Source organism: Stigmatopora nigra, chromosome 21 (genome assembly GCF_051989575.1).
Source record: "Stigmatopora nigra isolate UIUO_SnigA chromosome 21, RoL_Snig_1.1, whole genome shotgun sequence".
Taxonomy (NCBI): Eukaryota; Metazoa; Chordata; class Actinopteri; order Syngnathiformes; family Syngnathidae; genus Stigmatopora; species Stigmatopora nigra.
Window position 1 is genome coordinate 7,225,145 of NC_135528.1, and position 21,610 is coordinate 7,246,754.

At 40.1% G+C, this 21,610-nt stretch overlaps 2 protein-coding genes and 1 long non-coding RNA gene across 4 annotated transcripts; 2 read left to right on the forward strand and 1 right to left on the reverse strand.

Moving 5' to 3' along the window:
• Window positions 1-221: 221 nt before the first annotated feature.
• On the forward strand, window positions 222-2,316 carry LOC144214902 (uncharacterized). The gene is made up of 4 exons (XR_013330296.1): window positions 222-1,137; window positions 1,439-1,496; window positions 1,570-1,633; window positions 1,991-2,316. It is a non-coding gene; the product is annotated as an uncharacterized LOC144214902 (long non-coding RNA).
• A 731-nt stretch (window positions 2,317-3,047) lies between these two features.
• On the forward strand, window positions 3,048-18,692 carry myo1g (myosin IG). Of its 2 annotated transcripts, XM_077743356.1 has the most exons (24): window positions 3,048-3,149; window positions 3,274-3,369; window positions 3,966-4,174; window positions 4,320-4,413; window positions 4,482-4,647; window positions 4,722-4,775; window positions 4,864-4,959; window positions 5,447-5,563; window positions 5,642-5,848; window positions 5,916-6,061; window positions 6,138-6,252; window positions 6,321-6,491; window positions 6,722-6,792; window positions 8,070-8,144; window positions 8,249-8,381; window positions 8,843-9,009; window positions 9,086-9,293; window positions 9,431-9,654; window positions 9,740-9,884; window positions 10,394-10,498; window positions 10,816-10,929; window positions 11,155-11,312; window positions 14,413-14,571; window positions 18,246-18,692. In XM_077743356.1, the coding sequence occupies exons 2-24, from the start codon at window positions 3,275-3,277 to the stop codon at window positions 18,250-18,252; spliced, it is 3,036 nt and encodes a 1,011-aa protein (XP_077599482.1). In that variant the 5' UTR covers window positions 3,048-3,149; window position 3,274; the 3' UTR covers window positions 18,253-18,692. The 2 variants fall into 2 exon arrangements, with proteins under 2 accessions (XP_077599482.1, XP_077599481.1); XM_077743355.1 differs by lacking the exon at window positions 3,048-3,149 and having other exon boundaries at window positions 3,194-3,369.
• On the reverse strand, window positions 17,848-20,774 carry LOC144214732 (cyclin-dependent kinase 5 activator 1). Its single transcript, XM_077743357.1, has 2 exons — window positions 20,408-20,774; window positions 17,848-20,037 (listed from the first exon to the last, which is right to left on the reverse strand). The coding sequence occupies exon 2, from the start codon at window positions 20,012-20,014 to the stop codon at window positions 19,097-19,099; it is 918 nt and encodes a 305-aa protein (XP_077599483.1). The 5' UTR covers window positions 20,015-20,037; window positions 20,408-20,774; the 3' UTR covers window positions 17,848-19,096.
• Between the last annotated feature and the right edge of the window lie 836 nt (window positions 20,775-21,610).

Genomic DNA, 21,610 nt, shown 5'->3' on the forward strand with positions numbered 1-21,610 from the left:
ACCGCCACATTTTGTGTGGTTTAGGAAAGTCAATCATGAGTGCCGACTTTCTGTTTTAGGATCAAATTAAGATGTAGATTATAGATATATATTAAATCTCCTGATATTCCCCTTTTTAAATCAATAATTGTCATTTTTTAATCTTTTTTTCTGTTTTTAGTTCAAAAATCATTTTGTAAAATCTAAAAAAAATATATATAAAAAGCTAAAATAAACATTGTTTTAGATCTATAAAAAATTGAATATTCAGGGATTTTAATCCAGTTCTTTTAATCAATTTATAAGAAAAAAAATCCTGCACACAATTTGAGGTTGAAGGAATTTTCCACTTCATTCTCGCGGGCGGGGATCAGGTGAAAGGGATTAAGTACTCGTTATCCCTGAAATCTGAATCAAAGGCCAGTGAGTGATCTTAAAGACAAATTGGTTGCATGCAAGTACACCGAATAATACCTGCATGGACACGAAACCCAATTACATAATTTAAGACTTTGTACAGGTAGGCATTGGAAAAAAAAAACATGTTTGCAGACCACACCTGTCGTAAAAGGTCACCTGAAGGCCTTGATTTGTGTAAAATGAAGTGACTTGTCAATTGCAGATGTTGTTCTCAACCATTAATGATTATAATTTACTAATATACTGTGGTTGGATGAAATTTTGTATTAATCCTGTAGATTTTTTTGTGCTGTAACTATGTTTTGTTGCGTTGTTACTATGACTTTATTTCTAATGTAAGCACAAAACCAACTTTTCTGCTTTGCAGTCACTTTTGTTTACACTCGCCGCTTTAAAAGTTGTATTATTTGACAGCTGTATTATTTGACTGCCCCCTGCTGGTCGTATTACAGAGCACAATTTTATATACGTCATATCCTGCTAGTTTATACTTCCGTTTTATACTCAACGAGGGCGACATGACATGCTGACGAATCCACTGCCATCCACTTTTAATGATTTATATTACCTTCTTTTACGTTTTCGAAGTACATATATGCTCGGATAATGCGTTCTAGTTGTAATTTTGTCATGTTAAAGCTTAAGTTTATCTATTTATAATGCTTGCCGGCACTATGCCTGCACATGTTGAGTCTTTATTTTCCACAATGGACTGAAAATTGAACCCAACATGAAACGGTAAGACGTTTTTATTGTTTGAATTCAATTTAGAATCATCACATATGTTGGATTAAACTTAATACAGTATTGATAAAATACAAATAAGGTTAGCATAACTTTCTAGCTAGAAAATAGCTTGCATTCGCTGGTCCTTCCAAAAAGTGCCTGATAGAAAATAGCTTTTTAAAGCTGTCTGTTAAGGTTAAACGTAAACCTCCTATAAATATTGTATTTTGCTATACAATTTTTATAAATAAATCCTGTATTTTTCGTGTTTAATTACATCACATGTATTAACTAATTGTACTCTATTTTTCAGGGTTGTCACATGATTCAAAGGCCGACTTGTGGGACTCGACCAGAATTTGAACCAAAATGTAGAAATTCAGTTTTTCCATTAGGCTTCTGTTAAAATCTAAATAAAATCACTGATCATATAATATTTTACAGGATTAACAAGGTTTGCACCCCAATAATGAGCACAATGGCATGGGAACAACATTTTTGAAGTCAGGTTTGTATTTTTTTTAAATTGAATAATACTAAATGTTATTTTTTTTGTATGGATCAAATAAATACTGCAGACCACCTTCAGGACTTAGCCCCCACTGGTTCTGTTCTTTGCTTACGTGTCTGCTAGAAAAATGTGAGGCTGTTTGAGGCTGCGCTGTGCTTTTTACATGGCGGAGTTATAGGTATGCTTCCAACAAAATGTTATAAACCGTAAAGTACTACTTTTATTACTTCATTAATACCTAAGAAAGTGGAAACTGGTCTACACTAGCACATACTGTTTGTTTTTAGTGTAATGCTATCTACTGGCAAATCTATAATACTTTGTATATAAAATATTTTTGTTTTTCATCCTCAGAAAATCCTGCCACTGGACCAACTCATCAAAAAGTCTTTTTAACTGTTTATGCAATATTTTTGTGTCATACATTGCTTGTTTTTATGTAATATATTGAGTTTAACCATGTCATTTTTTTTTCCAAGTGACTTCAACCCAATGGAGATTTCTCATTGAACTGGTGTTCTGAATGTATTTTTCTGTACACTAATTGCTTGAAACTGGATAAAATTGTTTGGTAAAACAAATACAAATGCTGTTTTCTGTTCTAATCCACATCTAGATGAGTGGGATTCCTTTCAACATAATCATGGTTGCATTTTGAATTATTACACCAACAAAATGTTTGCAGACTCCTAAAATGTGTACAATTTGTGGCAGGTAAAATAACTTCAAGACCTTAACTAAAATGGAAATCATGTGGTAATTTTACAACAAAATCACAGACAATTACCCAACACTTGAATTTTCTTGAATAAAAAGATCTGATTATCCCTTTTAAAATGTCCCAAAAAAAGGTAAGTCAATCTCTTTCATACCAGTTTATTGGGTTTCTTTCCATCAGGGTATTTTTCCATTGTAGTGAGCTCTTCTTACTCTTATAACCCTGAATAAAAAAAAAAGGTTATTTCAATATGTAGGGTGGGTCTTAAAATTGCAGTATCAATTATAGGCTTTGTTTTACCACTTGCAATAGAAACGTTTTTTAGTTAAGTTGAAGGAATGGTTCTATTTTAAAAAGATAATATTTGAATAGTCATCGCTAAAAAAATAAAAGTGTTTTGTAATTAATTTTTTTTTGAAGCTTTACAATGGAAAAAAACAAAACATGGGAATTGGAATATATGTTCAGAATACTAATTCATTTAAAAAAAAACTTAAAGAAGCCATGAGTAATGAAAAATAATTTTAAATCAAATTTAAAATTAAAACAAGTGACCATATGAAAAGAGCAATTTGTATCTCACATTTGCTTCTGGGAATTTTATTGCATTGTATTATAAATCTTCTGACCTCATATTTAAACTTTGAATTTATTAATAATTTCCCTCTTATTATCACAGCACATACCTGGCCTGCCAGTGGAGGAGGAGAGAGTTAATATTTCCAGATCTGCTTGTGATGCAACTGTCTGACTGACAAGACAAAATGACGTGCTGCCGCTTGTCTACCGCCCCCCGTGAGTAACGCGCCTTACACCACACCCGACCGATCGACCTCTTGCCGTCTACTCTCACTCAGTTCATTCCATTTCTTGATTCCACTTTCTGTTCCATACTCGCCTGGTCTCATCGGCCCAAAAGGATGGCGGAGATGGAGGGCCTGGAGTTCGGCAAGTCCGATTTTGTGCTTCTGGATGAGGTCACCATGGAGCACTTTATGGAGAATCTTAAAATGAGGTACTCAATGAGAAAATGTCAAAATGTTCATTACTTCTCTAGATAGCTATCATTCTGAGTCAAAATAGATCCGGAAAAACCTTGCTATTAATGTTTAAGTCAAGATTTTACATTCAAATATTTTTACAATACCTACGAGATTATGTTTACAAACAGCTAAAGCAGATTTTTCCTTTTAAAATAACTCAATGAAAACACTCTTTTTCATAGTTATTCAACTAAGTAATAATTGTTAAATCAACCTAACTAACCCGCCGCTTTCATTTCCTGTTTTTACTCAGTAGTCACTGTTGTGCCATTTCCTGGCAATTCATTGACAGTTCACTTCAGTCTTTTAGTGACAGTGTTAAAAAGACTCCAAAAAACAAGGTTTAATGCTTCTTTACCGGGACTTGAAATTATTAAAATTAAAATTATATACTATCCAACATGCATACAAAGAGCCTTCTTATGTATCAAATCAAATTGAATATATATATACTCGTTTTAAGTCTCAGAATTTGAAACATAGGGTCAATAGCAAACCTCAGTACAGTACCAACTCCAAATACTTTGTTGCCAATTGGACATTAATTTTCCTCTTTTGTCTACAACAGGTTCGAAAAAGGTCGTATCTACACCTACATTGGCGATGTGGTGGTCTCTGTCAATCCCTACAAACAAATGGACATCTACGGCAAAGACGTCATCAACCAGTACCGTGGACGTGAACTGTACGAAAACCCGCCTCACCTCTACGCCATATCTGATGCCGCCTACCAGGCCATGAAAAGACGAGCTAGAGACACTTGTATCGTCATTTCAGGTCGCTTCCCTTTAACTGTTTCTAGAAAATGCTTTCTTTTCTGGATACAAAAATTGCTCCCTAAATTATGCAACTTCTAGTATTCCTTTTATTATGAAAATTATAGTACTCACTTGGCGGATTTGCTTGTTTTTGTTTTTTTTAGGTGAAAGTGGTGCTGGGAAAACAGAAGCAAGCAAATACATCATGCACTACATCGCCGCAATAACCAACCCGAGTCAGAGAGAGGATGTCGAAAGGTACTGCAGATTTTAGACTGATTGTGGAAATACACAGTTATTAACGTGATCTTGTGTACTCCAATCAGCGTGAAGAACGTACTCCTAAAGTCCAACTGCGTTCTGGAGGCTTTCGGGAACGCCAAAACCAATCGGAATGACAACTCCAGCCGCTTTGGGAAGTACATGGACATCAACTTTAATTTTAATGGCGATCCTATGGGAGGACACATCAACAACTACTTGTTAGAAAAGGTGAGCCTTCAACTTTTCAACAATGTTTCTATTTGGTTTTCAACACTTTTTCTCTTCTTGTTGTGGATTTGAAGTCCAGAGTGGTTCACCAGCAAGACGGGGAGAGGAACTTTCATTCTTTTTACCAGGTAAAATGGCAGTCATTTTGCTCTGAACACTTGTTTTTAATAAAGTGAATATTTGTCAGAACTTTAGTTAATCGTCATGCTTTTGCAGTTTTTACGAGGAGCAGCGGATGAGACCATCACATCCTTTCACCTACAAAGTGATCCAAGTTTCTACGTCTATACTAAAGAGGGAGCTGCAGCTACGGTGAGTGGTTTCTATTTTACAATGACTACTACTACTACAACTACTACTACTGTTACTACTACTACTGTTACTACTACTACTGTTACTGCTGTTACTACTACTACTGTTACTACTACTACTGTTACTACTACTACTGTTACTACTACTACTGTTACTGTTACTACTGTTTCTGTTACTACTGTTACTACTACCACCACTACTACTACTACCACCACCACTACTACTACTACTCATTATTTTCCACATTAATTAGATATTATTATTTTGTTGCTCTTTACTTGTATAGCATGTCAGTCAGCAATAAGCCAAGAGCTAGATCCAAAGTGCTAATGTGTCTCATCACTTATTCATATTTTCCATGTTGTCTCTTTTACATCCGTTCACTGCGCTTTGCCTACAGATGCTCTGTATATTTATGTCATTTGTAAAAATAAGAAAAGAAGAAAATACTTTTCTAAGGAATTTCAACTTTTTCCTCCTTGTTTAGACTTGCAACAATGATCAGTCAAGCCACAAAGCTGTGCTTCACGCACTGAAAGTCATTGGCTTCTCCAAAGAGGAAATTGATACCATTTATCAAATTCTCGCATCCATCCTACATCTTGTAAGTTTCCGTATTCATCTTTGCCATAATTCATTAGAATACTATTCAAAAGTATTTATTTTTATGCTTCTTTTTTAGGGTGGTATTGAGTTTTGGAGCGACGGTGAGAATGTTGAAATTTCGGACCTGAAAATTGTGGAGTACATCTCCGAGTTAACCAACACCGACTCCGAAAGCGTCGCCAAGAGTTTGCTGTACCGCACCGTGGCCACCGGAGGGGGCGAAATCATCGAAAAGGGGCACACGGAAGAAGAAGCCTGTTTTGGCCGAGATGCTTTTTCCAAGGTATGGAAAATATTGCTGATCTTATTCATGATGGACATCCTTTTTATTTCCTACTCTCTGAATGCAGGCTCTCTATGAGAGACTTTTCGGCTGGATCGTAGGCCGCATCAATAACGTCATTGAGGTCAAAGACTACAACCCGGTGCTTCATGGGAAAAATACGGTTATCGGAGTCTTGGATATCTACGGATTTGAGATCTTTGACAACAACAGGTTAGCTTAAGTCATCCCTATTTACATTGGAGTTGATGAATTTATAGCATAGACTATACACTATTTTTCTTTCCAGTTTTGAACAGTTTTGCATCAACTACTGCAATGAAAAGCTCCAGCAACTTTTCATCGAGCTGATCCTCCAACAGGAGCAAGATGAATACAATCGAGAGGGGATCCAGTGGCAGCATGTAAGTAAAAGAACGGACCAAATGGATGAATTTGGGAGTATGAAATAATGATGGCGACATGTGTGCAGATCGACTACTTTGACAATCAAATCATCGTCGATTTGGTGGAGCAGCAGCACAAAGGGATCATCTCCATTTTGGATGAAGCTTGTCTTACTGTCGGGAAAGTCACAGACACGGTTTGCCTGGAAAGCATGGACATCAAAATGGCGCAACATCCTCACTATACATCCCGCCAGGTGAAATTTTTAACAAGTTTGCTGCCATTGACTGTGTTTTGATTACTGTACTGCAATATTTTAATGTGAGTTCCTACCAGCAGAGGGCATCGTTTCCTTACTGTAATCCCCTCATTTGGACTCCAAACGACTTTTTTTCTGTTTAGCCTTTCCATAGTTTCTATTGACATTTACCGTAGAAAAATTATCAAGTTTTTGTCCCATCACTTAATTTTTTCTTCACTCTTCAGCTCATCCCTGCCGACAAAACCATGGACTTCCATAAGCACTTCCGAATCCGCCACTATGCCGGAGACGTCACGTGAGTCGCCCATTTAGAGTATTTTTACTCGTTTTTGTTGGGGCTGAAAAAGTGGCAGGTTTCTGCCGTGTAATCCATATGATCCTATTAAGAGGTTAGTTTAGGACATTTGCAGCAGAAACGGTTTAGTCCACTTTTCAGTGCTTTGCACTGTATTTTCAAATGTCAAATTGGGGTATTTTGGTGAGAAAGTTAATGCATAAGGCGATTTAATTATGGGTGGCAGACCGAATAGTAAAATTTGATTGGATGTCTATTGACGTCAATGATTAAATCAATTACATTTTAATATTTCTTAATACATTCCTTTTTACTTTAATGATGAGTGATGAGTATATTAATACTTAAGTCCCTTTTTTTTCTGTTCATGTTTCATATGTACTCTTAACGGATGCACTTTTTTATATGTATCGTATCTTGTGCTGACCCATCTGTCAAATTTTTAAAGTCAATGCGGCCCCCGGGTCCAAAAGTTTGCCCACCCCTGGACCAGTGAATATTCACATTGTAACCAGTGTGTCATTTATTAACATAAATATTGTTTTAAAAAAAAAATCCAATTGAACTGGATGCCATTTGCTATCAATGGCAGACAAACATACCCAATTTGAATCAACTCCAGTTTCTGACAGGCATTATTATTATGGGCCACTGGAATGCGTGGGTGATGCATCTCTGTCTCCGTCAACAATGTCAGGGACGCGTGTCCAGGTCACTCCCCGTGAGATGTCACTCTTCCTGGCTGGTGCCGCGCACCCTCCGTCGCATCTCATCTCATCTGAGCCGAGCTGCACTATGTCTAAATATAACGCCCACCCCCTCAGAGAAAAAAAGGAGCCTTCAAACCCCAGCACCACCGTCTAAAAAACACAGCAGGCTTTGACCTACTTTGCCCGTTTTCATATCGAACCAATCCTTTGGAATTCTCTGCAGCATTTCTCCCGGCCGGAATGGTCCAATAGATAAAAGTCAAGTATTAGTATATGCTTTTCCTCATGCTATGTCAAATTGTGAGGCATTTAACACTTCTAACAGGTTTAGTAAATAATAAGTCAAAGTGAAGTGAAAGCTGTCATAAATATTGTAATTTTGCATCCAATATTTATAGACAGCAGCCTATTTTTTTGCCACTGCAAACTTGAACTGTGTTAACGTTTTGTATATCTTCAAAGCAGCAATGTTTTACTCCTTTGGAAGCAACAATGAAATCATTGACCGTGTAACAATGTGACTTTCTGTCCTCTTTATTGGCTATAAATTCTCTCCACCTATTACAGATATTCCGTGGAGGGCTTTTTGGACAAGAACAGAGACCAGCTTTTCCAAGATTTCAAGCGCCTCATGTACAACAGGTACCAAAGACGCCGCTATTCTTGTAGCGCTTCAGTAACAAATCAAGCCTCTAATGTCTTATTAATAATATGTCATCCACCTTTTCTATTGGTCTGCTTCAAAGCTCCAACCCAGTGATGAAGGAAATGTGGCCAGACGGTCAACTTGGCATCACGGAGGTCACCAAGCGACCCCTTACAGCAGCTACCCTCTTCAAAAACTCCATTGTGGCATTGGTGGAAAAATTGGCTTGCAAGGTTAGTTCTAAGAAAAAAAAAATAGATTTAGATAGGAAAAGGGAAAAAAATGGGTGGGAAAAAGGGAGGTTTACATTTATAAACAAGTAGGCAGAAAAGAGAAAAGAACAATATTCAAACTGAGTTGACTGAAATGAGTCAAACAACTAAGCAAGAGTTGCAATTCAATTCCGAGTGCTCTGCTTTGTTGTGCTAGCTAGCATGGCTGTTGGGTAACTAGATAGTGTTTACTTCTCCAATCCGTGTTGATGTGAAGGCATTTGTCAGCTACTCCACTCCATTTTAATGCGCTTTAAATAACCTGAAAAGCTCTACTAGCCTCAGCTGCTTCACACTTCCACATGTCACTTTTACAACGTGTCTGTCATTTACTGTTAACAATCCACATTTGTCCATCAGCCCTTATTTACCGAGCCCATCGCTTACGGCGCTTTGTACGCATCCTCCGTCAATGTCTTCAGGAGCCGTTTTACGTCAGATGCATCAAACCCAATGAGGTCAAGTCCCCGCTGCTTTTTGATGACGCCCGCTGTCGACATCAGGTAGCTTATCTGGGCCTCTTGGAGAACGTCATGGTGCGCCGAGCCGGTTTCGCCTACCGGCAGCCCTACGCTCGTTTCTTACAACGGTAAGAAATATGCCGTTTGAACGACGCAAAGTCGATTGTTCCGAACATTCATCTGTTTTTACTCGTGCTTCCTTAGCTATAAAATGACTTGCGAGTACACTTGGCCCAACCACTTGATGGAATCGGACCGGGAAGCGGTCGAAGCCATCGTCAAACAGCACGGATTCCAAGATGACGTGGCGTACGGTCACACCAAGCTTTTCGTGCGAACGCCACGATCTCTCTTCACATTGGAGCAGGAGAGAACCGCCCTCATTCCCATCCTGGTTCTTTTTATCCAAAAGGTCCGGTCAGGTATTTTTCAGCAATGTAGAGCGCAATCACTTACCATATTTTCTCGCATATACGCCGTATAAGCAACTAATATGCGAGAAAATAGGGTAGTTGGATATGAAAGTTCACCCTTTTAAAATTCACACAGGTATGGCGGGGGTCTCTGGCTCGAATGAGGTGCCGGCGAATGAGGGCCATCTACGCCATCATGGGCTGCTTTAAGCGCTACAAGGTCAAGGCACACTTCTGGAAAGTGGAGCAACGCTTTGCCAATGTTAGGAACATGGTCGACTACGGGAAAAGCATCGTGTGGCCCAAACCGCCGGCTTCCCTCGCCGGGTTTCACGCCATCACGGTCACGCTACATCACAGGTCATTGCAGAAGAACATAAGCTAACCTTGAGTATTAAACCGGCATTGACAGGTATATGGAATTCACAATCTTTCATTTTTTTAGGTGGTGGGCGAGACAGGTGGTGAAGAAAATCCCGCCATCCGACATGCCGGAAATTCGAGCTAAAGTTGCCGCCTTGACCGCTCTTGGCGGGGAAAGAAAAGACTGGGGTTGCCATCGAGCTTGGGAAAGAGACTACCTCGCCAATGTAAGAATCCAGCACTCAAACGCGTCCAGTTAAACAACATGAAATTGTTGTTATCCGTCTGTGAATGTATAGGCACGTGAAAAGAAGCAAACAATGTGACTGCGCCACTTGTGAGCCTCGTAGGCCCCTTTAATGAATCCCACTCAGTGTTCTTTTCCGAGCTAATCTCGGCTTGTTTGTCGGCCGCTGGCTTTCCGACACGCATGTGTTTGGATGCCCATTTTCACGTGATTGGTATTACAGGGAAAATGGAAATATTCTGGGCCGGCAGTGAAAAGTTGATATGAAATATGGATTGGACATTTGTTTATGTCAATGGTCGCCAATGAGTTGAGGGAGTTGAATATCATTTTTCAAGGCAAAAGTCAATCCTTTGCTAAAATTTGTTAAAATCCGATATTTTTCTATCAAAGCCATTTTTTCCTTAAATATATTTGAACAATTGCTGTACAGATACTTCCCTTTAAGGTGTTTTCCTGCAAATAATACAAAGTGTTTGATTCTCGCAGGTACGAGACTGCCCACAAAGCAGTTCCGGCTTTGCTCGCTTCTCCAGGGAGCTTCGGAACAAAGACCAGTACTCTCAAGTCCTCTTTTCGGGCTTCTGTCGGAAGGTGAAGCACACAAACACACTACACACATGACAGCTATGTCACAAAACAGAATACATTTAGTAGAAAAAAAATCAAAGACAAATCCATTAAAGTCCCGAAACAGAATGCAGACAAAGCCCTGCTTCTATATTTTTTAGCTGAATTTGCTCTTCTCATCTCCCAGTGGATGATAACGTCCGCAATTTTCATATCAAGGACAATGGAGAATGCAGCCCATATAAATCATCACTTTAAAATATTCACAGTATTCTTTTTGTGCCGTTTGCTTTGGTGAGCCAATACACTAATTGTGTATTTTTTTTGGACTCTTTTTCTAGATCAACAGATTTAACAAAAGCACAGACCGCTGCATGCTAATCACCGACAAGTTCTTCTACAAACTAGATCCCTTGAAACAATTCAAGATCCTGAAGAAAACTTCTTTGGACGCCGTGAGTATTAAATCACAATGTTGGAGTTCAGAAATCACCACAAAGTGGTGAAATGAATAATAAATGCTCACATTTTCATGTATTTTTCCTTTTAAATTCTGAGTATGGCTCTCAAGGAATAATGTTTGAAAATATCAATTGTTTATGGATCTCATGGTCAAAAAAGGTTCCCGACCCCTAGTTTATGACCTCCTCCACACAATTAAATCCCCTTTTTCTTCACAGCTTACCGGACTGAGCGTAACAAGTGGAATCGACCAGATGGTGGCGTTGCACACATCCTCCCGGGATGACCTTCTATTGTACCTTCAAAGTGGAGAACTCTGTCCAAACCAGGACCGCGTGGGAGAGTTGGTGGGGACCTTGGCGGACCATTTTATACGGTTAGTCCAATTTTTTTATTTTTTATTGTTAATGTTCCAAAGACCTTAACAACAACAACAAAAAGTCTTAAAGTCCCATGAGAAATATGCAAATGCTATTCTTGGCATTTGGCACAATCGCAGCGTGTGCGTTTGCACACCTGCTGTGAATTAACGCTGGGGCATGAATCAGGCGGGTTGACATTTATCTTATTCATCACTCGCACGTGAAAGACGTTTATAGATGCCATCCCACGTCGAAACATTTATTTATTTAAGTTGCACATGGTGTGTTTTTACAACTTGCCAAAATAATACAGTATACATTTTTTATGCAGTGTTGTCCCAAAAATATTGCACACTGACAGAAACAAAAAGTAGTCGTAGTATTCATTGTAGTATTCGGATTGAAATACTGCCCAAATATTCACGGATCTATTGCGTCTTGCATGGTTTAAAAGTGCTTTAAAATACTTCAGCAAGTGACTTTTAAATAGCAAAACATATTTTTGGACGCAAATCCATCCCAAAAGAGAGACAAAAAATCTGAAAAGCATGTCACCGGCCTGTCAGTTTTAATACTTCTATATAACATCCATTTTTGCAACGCGGCAGCTGCCCGGCCGGCACCCATTGGGACTCGGGTTCAACTCCTTCCCCCTCGCTCCCTTGTTATTTTGGCACCATCTGTGGTGAATGGAGGAGGTCGTGACCTCTCCACCAGGCTGTTCGGCAAAAGAAAACTTATGAAAGAAAAGTCAGGGGTGACAGCAGGTGAAGTGCGTTATAGTACTTTTAGTATTTTTTTTTCTAAATTAACTTGACTAAAAAGGCTGGTAGATAACGATAATGCGACGACTGTGCCGTTGATGATCTAGTATGTGCTTAAAAAGGAAGCTTAAGGAAGGGTCTGATGGTATTTCGGAAATCCCACAGACGACGCGTTTTGCGACCCAAACATGGCATCTGTGCGTCGGTATGTCTGATGTGTGTCTACTTGCTGGAGACTTTTGTGTGTGTGTGTGTGTGTGTGTGTGTGAGTGTGTGTTGTGGTGGGGGTTGAACTTGTGGACCATCTGCTGGGACAGCTGGAGGAGTATGAGTGGGCTCAAGGCGGGATTTAGGCTATGATCTGCGCCGCTCCGACTCGCTTCTTTTAAAAGGTGATTTTGGGATTGGAGTCATCCCGTCAACTTCCCCGGTATGCTCATTTCCCCGCCTGTCTGTTATTGAATCTACAACTTTTGCCACTTAACATAAGCTACTTCACCCAAATTTTATAAAACGAAAGAGCCAAAGCTCCATCCCAGGTGGGAAACCGTGACCAGGCATTTGGTCACAGTACTTAGATATTAAACAGTACTTCGATATTAAACAGTACTTCGATATTAAACAGTACTTATATATTAAACAGTACTTATATATTAAACAGTACTTAGATACTAAACAGTACTTGGATACTTAACAGTACTTAGATACTCAACAGTACTTAGATACTAAACAGTACTTAGATACTAAACAGTACTTAGATACTAAACAGTACTTCGATATTAAACAGTACTTAGATACTAAACAGTACTTAGATACTAAACAGTACTTAGATATTAAACAGTACTTAGATACTAAACAGTACTTAGATACTAAACAGTACTTGTATACTAAACAGTACTTAAATACTAAACAGTACTTAGATATTAAACAGTACTTAGATTTTAAACTCTCTCTCTCATAAATATAATTTTGAGAGCTGGTTTCAACAGTAAACTCTCTGTCACCATTTGACCGGCGACCAAAAAGGACCAAAAGACTGGCGACGAAACGTCCGAGCACTGTGTGAAACTGTCAAAAAGTATTTTGAGTTATCATTTATGAACTGGGCAAAATCCTTGATGCTTGTAAATTCAGTCTCTTCTTCTTCTTCTAGGTCACCCTCCTTTCCCTGTCGCAGCGTCAAACAGAATCTAAGCGTACGCTCTCTCACTTGTTGACGTCTGACCCGGTCGGCCCACCCGCCCTTCTTGTGCAGTCAGTCAGACAAAATGATCTTTTTAGGCCGTGAGCGGCGTTCCCTCCCGTCCTGAAATAGATTCCTCTACCGCCCTCCTCTTTTTTTCCTCCCCGGGCGGCCGTCCTCGATGCGTTCGTTCCTTTGGCTGCCGGTGCCAGCGTTCACGTCGCCCCCGTATCCCTGTGTCGCATCCCAACTTTTGATTCGATGGCTTAGGATCAGCGGTAATGCGGGTTCGGTCATATGGAGGGGGCTAACTACAGCCAACGCTTTCAACTCAGGTGGAAGTAAATAATGTGGAGACGCTGACCTACTTTTTGCTTAGTCGCTCGTGCGCGTTTAGAAAATGCAGTCGCGGAAAAATGAATGATTTTTAACCAAATCCACAAAAAGGGTCATCTTGATTTGATTGGCCTACCATCAGACAAACGACAATAATTAACATTTAGCGCTCAGTGGCTACGGTAATAAAACAAAATGGGAGTGATTCCTCCGTAATGGAGGCGCTACGGGCACATGTTCACATTGCATTAGCTTCAGCTCATTTCCCAGAGGCGGTGACGGGGACAAAGATGGAGGCCGATTGCCAGAAGGGTGAGAATCAAAGTGGAGGTAGTCTGACGGGAGGTCTGACGTTCTACCCTGAATATGTGGGAAGCCATGAATTATTCAAGTGCAGAGTTGTTTACAGCAAGGTTTTCAAGGAGAACTCTTGAGTCGCAGGTTAGCTCACATGTACATGTCGCTTTTGTCTTTCTTTTAATAGGTTTGGAATGAATCTCATCTTTTTGATCACTTTGAGAAAGCTGTCGAAAAGCACCAATGGGAAGTGTTAAAATTCCAATTGATGAAATGTTAATCCACGTGCCATTTGCTTTTGCTTGAGGGAACTTGTTTTCCCAGAAGTGTCTCATTTGCTATGATTCACCGCCTCTCATGTGCAACAGTCACATTGTGTCTTATTAGTTATGAATGAATTCATTTTGTCAAGCTGCCAATCAGGCGTCTCGTGCCTGCCTGACCTAAACAAACAAAAAAAAAAACATTTCTACTTCAAATGGGGTTTTAACCAATGATGTTGAAGAATTATTTATTCCCATGTTTCTTTTTCAGAGACCGAAAAATGGCGTTGACCGTGAAGGTTTGCCCTTCGGCCGTCCGACTGCACATGCGAGGCAAGCCAAAGACGGTTACCGTGGAAACCAAGGAGGGACAAATGAATGCTGATTTCAAGAAGAGCAAAGATGGTTTTGTACTCTTGCTGCCGACCAGGTGAGCCAATGACTAGTCACTTTTAGTACCGTTGACATCCCAGTGCAAATGGAGGCTCCTCCCAGTATAAATGGAGGCTCCTCCCACTGCAAATGGATGTCTATCACCATCCATAAGTAAGATTTTAATGTCGATTGAGAATCTTTAGACTTTTTTGTTTTTACTCAAGCATTCAAAACTGGTTGAAAACAGATTAGGCCTTTAGTTTTGCACATGTAGTTTAGTCTTAAACTGAATTTAAATATCTTTTAAATCATCAGATGTTTACCAGTGAATTCCAGTTGAAGTATGTTTGTAGATACAAGCCGCTCCGTTACAATATTCTCCCTTTTAGCTCCCCAAAAAACACTTGATCTATCTATCTTGAATCCAAAACATCCGCTGAAAAGACGCCATCAAGCTAACTAAATTATTTCCTGTCTTGTCCCTTTGGTGTCCTCGGAATCAGATCAAAAATTCTTGCAGGAAACCGTCACACTATTTGAGATCAAGTGCAAAAACAGCAAGAGTTACCCAAGTATAAACTCCCCTATTCTTGCTTCCAAACACCAAAAAAGGTTGAATTTGACTCTCAAAGACTTAACAGCGTTATGTAAAAACCAACCCGACATCCTTTTCGGGACACTCAGACATCAATTCGCACCTCGCTTTGGTAACACTCGGCACAATAGTGTGACCTCACTGACTTTTTGGCTGCGAACCACTTGACAGGGAAGTTAGCGTGTCGCTACTTGTTAGCGGTTGAAATGGACTGGACTTTTATCACCGTCAATAACAGGCATAGACTTTTTACAGCGTTGCGTCCACTCAAAAAAGTAAGTTAATTGGAATGAAACTTTACCAAAGTGGAACAAAAAATCTTAAGACAAATATTAGTTTCCCTTTTATTTTTCTTGATGAATGTTTACTATGATTTAATTTAATTGATGGCGATAGCTATCCGTCCCATCTTGGAGGTTCGGACCCAAATAAAAGCGGACCAAAAGGTATTTTGGCGTTCCAAAAAACCACAAATCAAAGCCATTGGAACTTTTCCACCGCCTCTCTCACTTTTGCCAGGCCGCTATTAGCATGTCGTTTCAATCACGGTGGCGTAATCCCGGCCACGTGACCTCAACCGGGATTGGATAATGGCGAGAGACGCTGGACAAACCCGGTGCGGTGCGTCCGCCCTCTGAGAGGATTTAGGAGCAAAAAAAAAAAAAAAAAGAAAAACACACAGCTCCCGGGAACACATATTATGCCAAATCCTCTCCGAGTCATTACGAAATCCCGGCTGCGTGGACGCTAATCCCGAACGAGAGGCGGAGCGGGCGGCGTAATGGAATTGCGGGGCGTTTTAAGTGATTGCATCGACAATCGGACTGGTCCGATCAATTAGATTAAAGCGAGATGTTTGAAGGGAAGACAGAAAAACGACGATTGGGCTTCATTTTGGGCTCAAGCGGAATTAGTGGGGATGTTAAGAATACAGTTTTTTTGTATATGTAGTTGTTTCATTTTCATTAGTTTGACTCAGATTCATAATTTAGGAAATAAAACACATAGTAAACATTCTTTGTGAAAAATAAGGGAAGCTGTTTTAGGGTTTTTCGTCCTGCTTTGGGAAAGTTTCATTGCATTTTTGTTGCTAATCCTAACTGTCATTGTTGCGTGTTTATCTCGCTTTTTTTTTTTTTACACGAATTCGTTGGGTGCGATCTGTGAGGACGCCATGCAACTCAGAGCTGCCAGCGACAAACACCAGCGGGTACAAAAGGCGTCTTTGTGCCGAGGATGGAGAAAGACTTGAATAGCTACAGACTTTATCAATTGTTTGCCTTTAAACTGCTCAAATCATTATAATTTATCTTAAAAGTCGTTAATACTTTGCAGCTTTTCTCTTGGAGGTTGAAATGGATGTCAACAAACATTTTTAGGAGCAGATTAATCATAAAATAATAAAATGGGAATTTAGGATGTATATAAAGCCAAATGGGTAAAAAAAATAGAACAAAATGTTTCTAAGCTAGCTAGCTAGTTAGCATGCGTTTTTAAGAGTTTTCTCAGGACAATTACATAAAAATGCACTTGAAAAATCCTGTACAAAAATCGTTACAATTTGAAATGATTCAAAACAGTATAAAGTATAGGTAAAACTTATAAATTGACAGGTATGTCCCTACATAATGACGCTTTTAAAACTTCAAGTTCATTAGGATAAATTGTCCCATGACATTGTTTGCCATCTGCTTTTACATGACCTTTTAACCTGCAATCTCATTAAGTAAAAGCAAATATGACAGACCCCCATGCCAATAATTTTGCCCTTTCATTGCGCTGACAAAGGCAGGCGGCGTTGGGGGCGTCAAATTTAATGAACAGCTGAGTCTGCGGGGACCGAGAGACACGCGAGTGTCCTTGCGGAACCGCAATAAGCCCCAAAATGGCTGCCGTCGGAAGCCTAGAATGGAGGATTTGAACACTCGGGCAGCCCGGGGGTCAAAAAAACGGCAAATCTCTCAACTGAGTCCCCCCGCCGCCTCGTGGCAACGTCCCTAGCTAGCTCTCCATCTGATTGGGCGGGAGGATTAGTGCTGGATTACCCATTCAAGGGATGCGCTTTGTTGATGTGCGTTAAGGTCAAATTGGAAATCTCGTCATATGACTTGAGGAGCAGGAAAACCACTGTTGGATGGATTGTGGGTCATTAGTTATCTCAATAATTGTTTGGATTTCAGGAAATAGTTGATTGGAAGGTTGATTTAAGTCAATTCTAAAAAAAACAATGGTATTGAATTGTGTAATTTCGTAGATGAGTCGTAGTGATTTGAATGTTATTTTTTGGATTTAAAAAAATGTATATTGCCAAAATTCTCAAATGATTGATACTATAAATGTGTTTTGGGAGCTTTAAGACATTTTTTTCAAACTTATTTTAGAGAATTTGGTAGGAAAAATGGACAGCTAAAGCATTACTAGGCATTTTTAACCTGATAGTTTTCTTAAAAACACACATTTTAAAAAGACCAAAATATTTCGAAAAACAATCCACTTAAAATAACTTGAACTTGTATTTTAACTTTAAAATTTGATGTTTTGAGTGTCCTAAAACCAAAACTAGTAAAACTGATAGACATGTTATAAATTAGCACATTTGGTATTTAAGTCTGTAGGGCCATTAGTTCATCCCAGTGACAACTACTACTACTACTACTACTACTACACTTGAACTAATTCCACTAATGAACTCACAGTTTTAAGAAGCCTGCATTCAACAGACTCATTACACACTGATCCACATTAAGAGTTTTATTGGACCTCACCCAGCGCACGTGCGTCTATTCCCAATAAGAGGCATTTAAAGACCCGGGTTTACGGTTTATCGAGTGGACGACAATAGGGGCGGAGGGAAGGGAAGGGGGCGGACCCGCCGTAATCCGATAATCTAATTAATACTCCAGCGACATCGGAACACGACCCTGGCGGACGTCCACGCTACAATTCGGTCACGCGAGTGAAGGCTCACGTGCTAATTCATGCTAGGAAAGTCCCACGACGCTAAAAAGATCACCGGTCAATTTTGATTGGAGTAAAAATAGGCAAGTGTCCTCCCCTCAGGCCGGATGACCCACAAAAACACACATGCAGCTGTTTTGCTTTATGCCATTGTTGTTTTTTTGTTTGTTTTTCAGTCCCTGATTAAAAACGTCAATCCGGAACGGAAATGCGCCAACGGAATGGTCGCTGAGGGCGAGTTCCGACAACCGGGAAGGCGACACGTGCTGTTTTCAAGGAACAGGTGGAACAAATGGCTTTTTTAATTCAAGTAAACAAAAGCAGGATTTGGAAGTAAACAACACAAATGATACTTTTGAAAAAAATCGGGAAATTTAAGGTGGTAGATGTCCAGTTTGTTTTCAATTTGATACAAAAGTAGCTAAGCTATAGACAGTGTTAGATGTCAAATTCATTTGAACTGGGATGGCTGGCATGGAGGGATGTTGCTTCATTGCCATTGAAGGCGATAGATGCCGCCCAGTTATTTATTTATTTGCTAGTTAGTCCTGTTTGATATGAATCTTGAAATACAGTGTTTAGAATCTCCGGTGTGAATAAAGAATAAACTCTCACCCGTGAAAGTTTCACAGTTTGAAATGATTCCTGCCAGAGTTTCTAATCAAAACAGATCCATATAGCGATTATTATATATAAATATGAGTTGTGTTTTTTTCTGATTACATTTAGCTCTTGAATAAACTCTCACCTCAGAAAGTTTCACATCAAGATTCCAATGATTCGAAATACATGGCAAGCGTACCAGTAAAAAAAAAAAAAAACAACTTTGAAATGCTAACTTTGTGATGGTATTCTTTTCAAAATAATGAAGTGCATGATGAGTTCCAAGTTCTGTTCAGTTCTATTCTTTTTCCAGATCCATGTTAAGACCTGGCAACCCACGTAAAGAAATACGTCAATAAATAGCCATTTTCAGCAGCAACAAAATGGACGGGACCTTTTTTTTTTCACAAGAAACTCAAGTCCCTCACCGATCCAGACCGCGGGTATACTCATACCCTCCTTCACTTTTCAGTTCGGCAAAGACTTGCGTGAAAAAGTGAGGGTCGGCATTGATCCGCAGCATCTTCCCGCTTGTGGCGTCGATGATAGCCAGGCAGCGGTCCCAGAAGGCCTCTTTCCCCGCCTCCACCAGGAAAGGCTTGAGCGGGTAGGAGATTTCGTTGCCCATGTACGAGTAAGACAAGTAGAGACAGGTGAGCAAAATGGCTTGCAACTCATGCTCCGACGCCACTAGGTCGCCATCCACCACATCTCGACACAGCATGTAGACAAAGACCACGTTCGCAGGGGTGACGAAGGCTTGGTCCTGCCAGCCTTGGAGGAGAAGCGACCGATCCACGGCTCGCAACCACACCACCGGATCGGACGCCGACAAATGCTTCAGACGGTAGCATCGACATCGTAGGAACTCGCCTAAACAACGTAGTAGCTCGCTAGTCGACGCCTGGACGATAACCCGCTTGGGGGAGGAGTTTAGGGTCCCCTGCGAGGCTCTTTTGGTCGAAGAAATCTGATGGGATTTCAAGCCGCCATAACCCCAACGTGGAGGGATGTCGTAGCTGCTCAGGTTAGCGCATGATAGCGACTTTCTGGTGTTTTCGTAGTTGAGGTGCAGTATGGCGTCTTTTTGGTAGATGTTGTTGTTGTTTGGGGGGTCGGCCAGGCCTGATTTTTTGCCGGCGCCCTTCTTTTTGGTGGATGCTACCAAGCGTTTCCATGTGAGGGCCGGTAGGAAGATGGATTGGCCGCGTTTTAGATTGCGATCTTTTGGATTGTTGAGGGAACGGCTACTCAGGCTAGGGTAGTGGCCCAAAGAGCCGGGACGGTTGTCGTAGTAACTGTTCTTACGGGAAGATGGGGAGAGGGAGAGCACGGCGCCCATGATGGCGGTGGGGAGTTGACAAACTGGAGGGAGAAAATGGCAGTTAAAAATAGCCAGAGTTCAGTCCTGGAGCCGTATGAGGCTCGAGAGCTACGTTTGCCAACCCTGCCTTCTAGCTCAAAAGTCAATTTCCTAATCTATATTGCTTACTAGGGTAACTATTTATCACAAAAATTCATTAAGTCAACAAATTTTCAAATATATTTACATTACAGCAGATTAATGTTTTTTATATTCAACCCAACATCCAAATCCTAGTCCGATATGAATATAATATATTTGCACTTATCTTAGCTCAGAGTAACAATTTACAGTGCCTTTTTTTAAATGACTGCCTGCCTAAAAATGTTTCTACTTTGAACCTAAACTATAAAATATAAAAAAGATGCTCACCTGAGTGAAACAATTAAAATCCAGGCTGATTTCAGATCTGAAAATGATGGCGACCAAGAGTTCTGCACTGATGTCAACCCTAAAGACACTTGGAAGCGCTTTTCCCAGACGCAACAGGACGGGATGCGGTTGTCATCCTCCTCCTTCTCCTCCTCCGCACCTTTTTAGAAGCCCGTCGCCTTCAAACGTCTCTCCATGTTAAGAAGATGCGCACCTCCTCTGGAAGCTTCTTCCATGAGTTTCCCCAGATTTAGCGCATCCGAATTGGTCCAGATCCCTCATGAAATTGTCCGAATCTAGCGCACAGACCTTCCCGACTGACGGACCTATGAAGCGAACCAACTCTCGGGCATATTTGTAATACGTAGTCCGATTCTTCAGGTTCGTAGCCCCGCCCCCCGACTCTGAGGTCATCCGTGGCCGAACGGAAAACCCGATTCGCTCATTCCCATTGGCTGACACTTCACTTGGTTATCAAAACACAAACTGTCCTACTTACATCAATTGCAGTCAAAAATCCCTATTTACATGTATTCGTTTTTTCAATATTCTACTATTTATCTGCACAAGGCTCGTGGGGGTGCTGGAGCCTATTGATTTGAGAGATTTTAAGCCTTTTTCGAGTCCCCTTTCTCCCCATTCGCTTTTGTCAACATTTTTGACCCAAAAAAAGTTTTTGCACTTTGATTGCTCTAATTTTTTTTCATGCATAATGAGAATTAGTAAATACATATGTAGGATGAGATATTTAGAGCTTTGAATTTATCATTGTTTGGCTTGTTGTAATTGAGTTGAGTTTTTTTTTTTTTTAGTTTCAGATACATTAATACAAATCATCACTGTGTATTTAGTACATTGACTTGGTTTGTTATTTCTTTAGATGGTCAGACAGCTGCAGGACAACTCTTGCCTAGCTGACCCGGATACATTGCCAGCTATGAAAAGAACTCTTGTTAGTAACTGATAAAGGATGTACACACGCACAAAAGGGCCAAAGAGTCAAGTCCCGTGATGTCGTTTGTCGTCTAATTCCCAATTATGTTTGAAAACAACAGTTGAAAATCAAATGTGGATATTAATATGAAAACAACATTCGACGTCAATGGACATGTGACGTCAAAGGTTGTTGGTCACGTGTTAAAACAATTCGATTATATTCCAAAACTTTTGAATGTTTTTTTTCCTTTTTTAATATTTACAAGG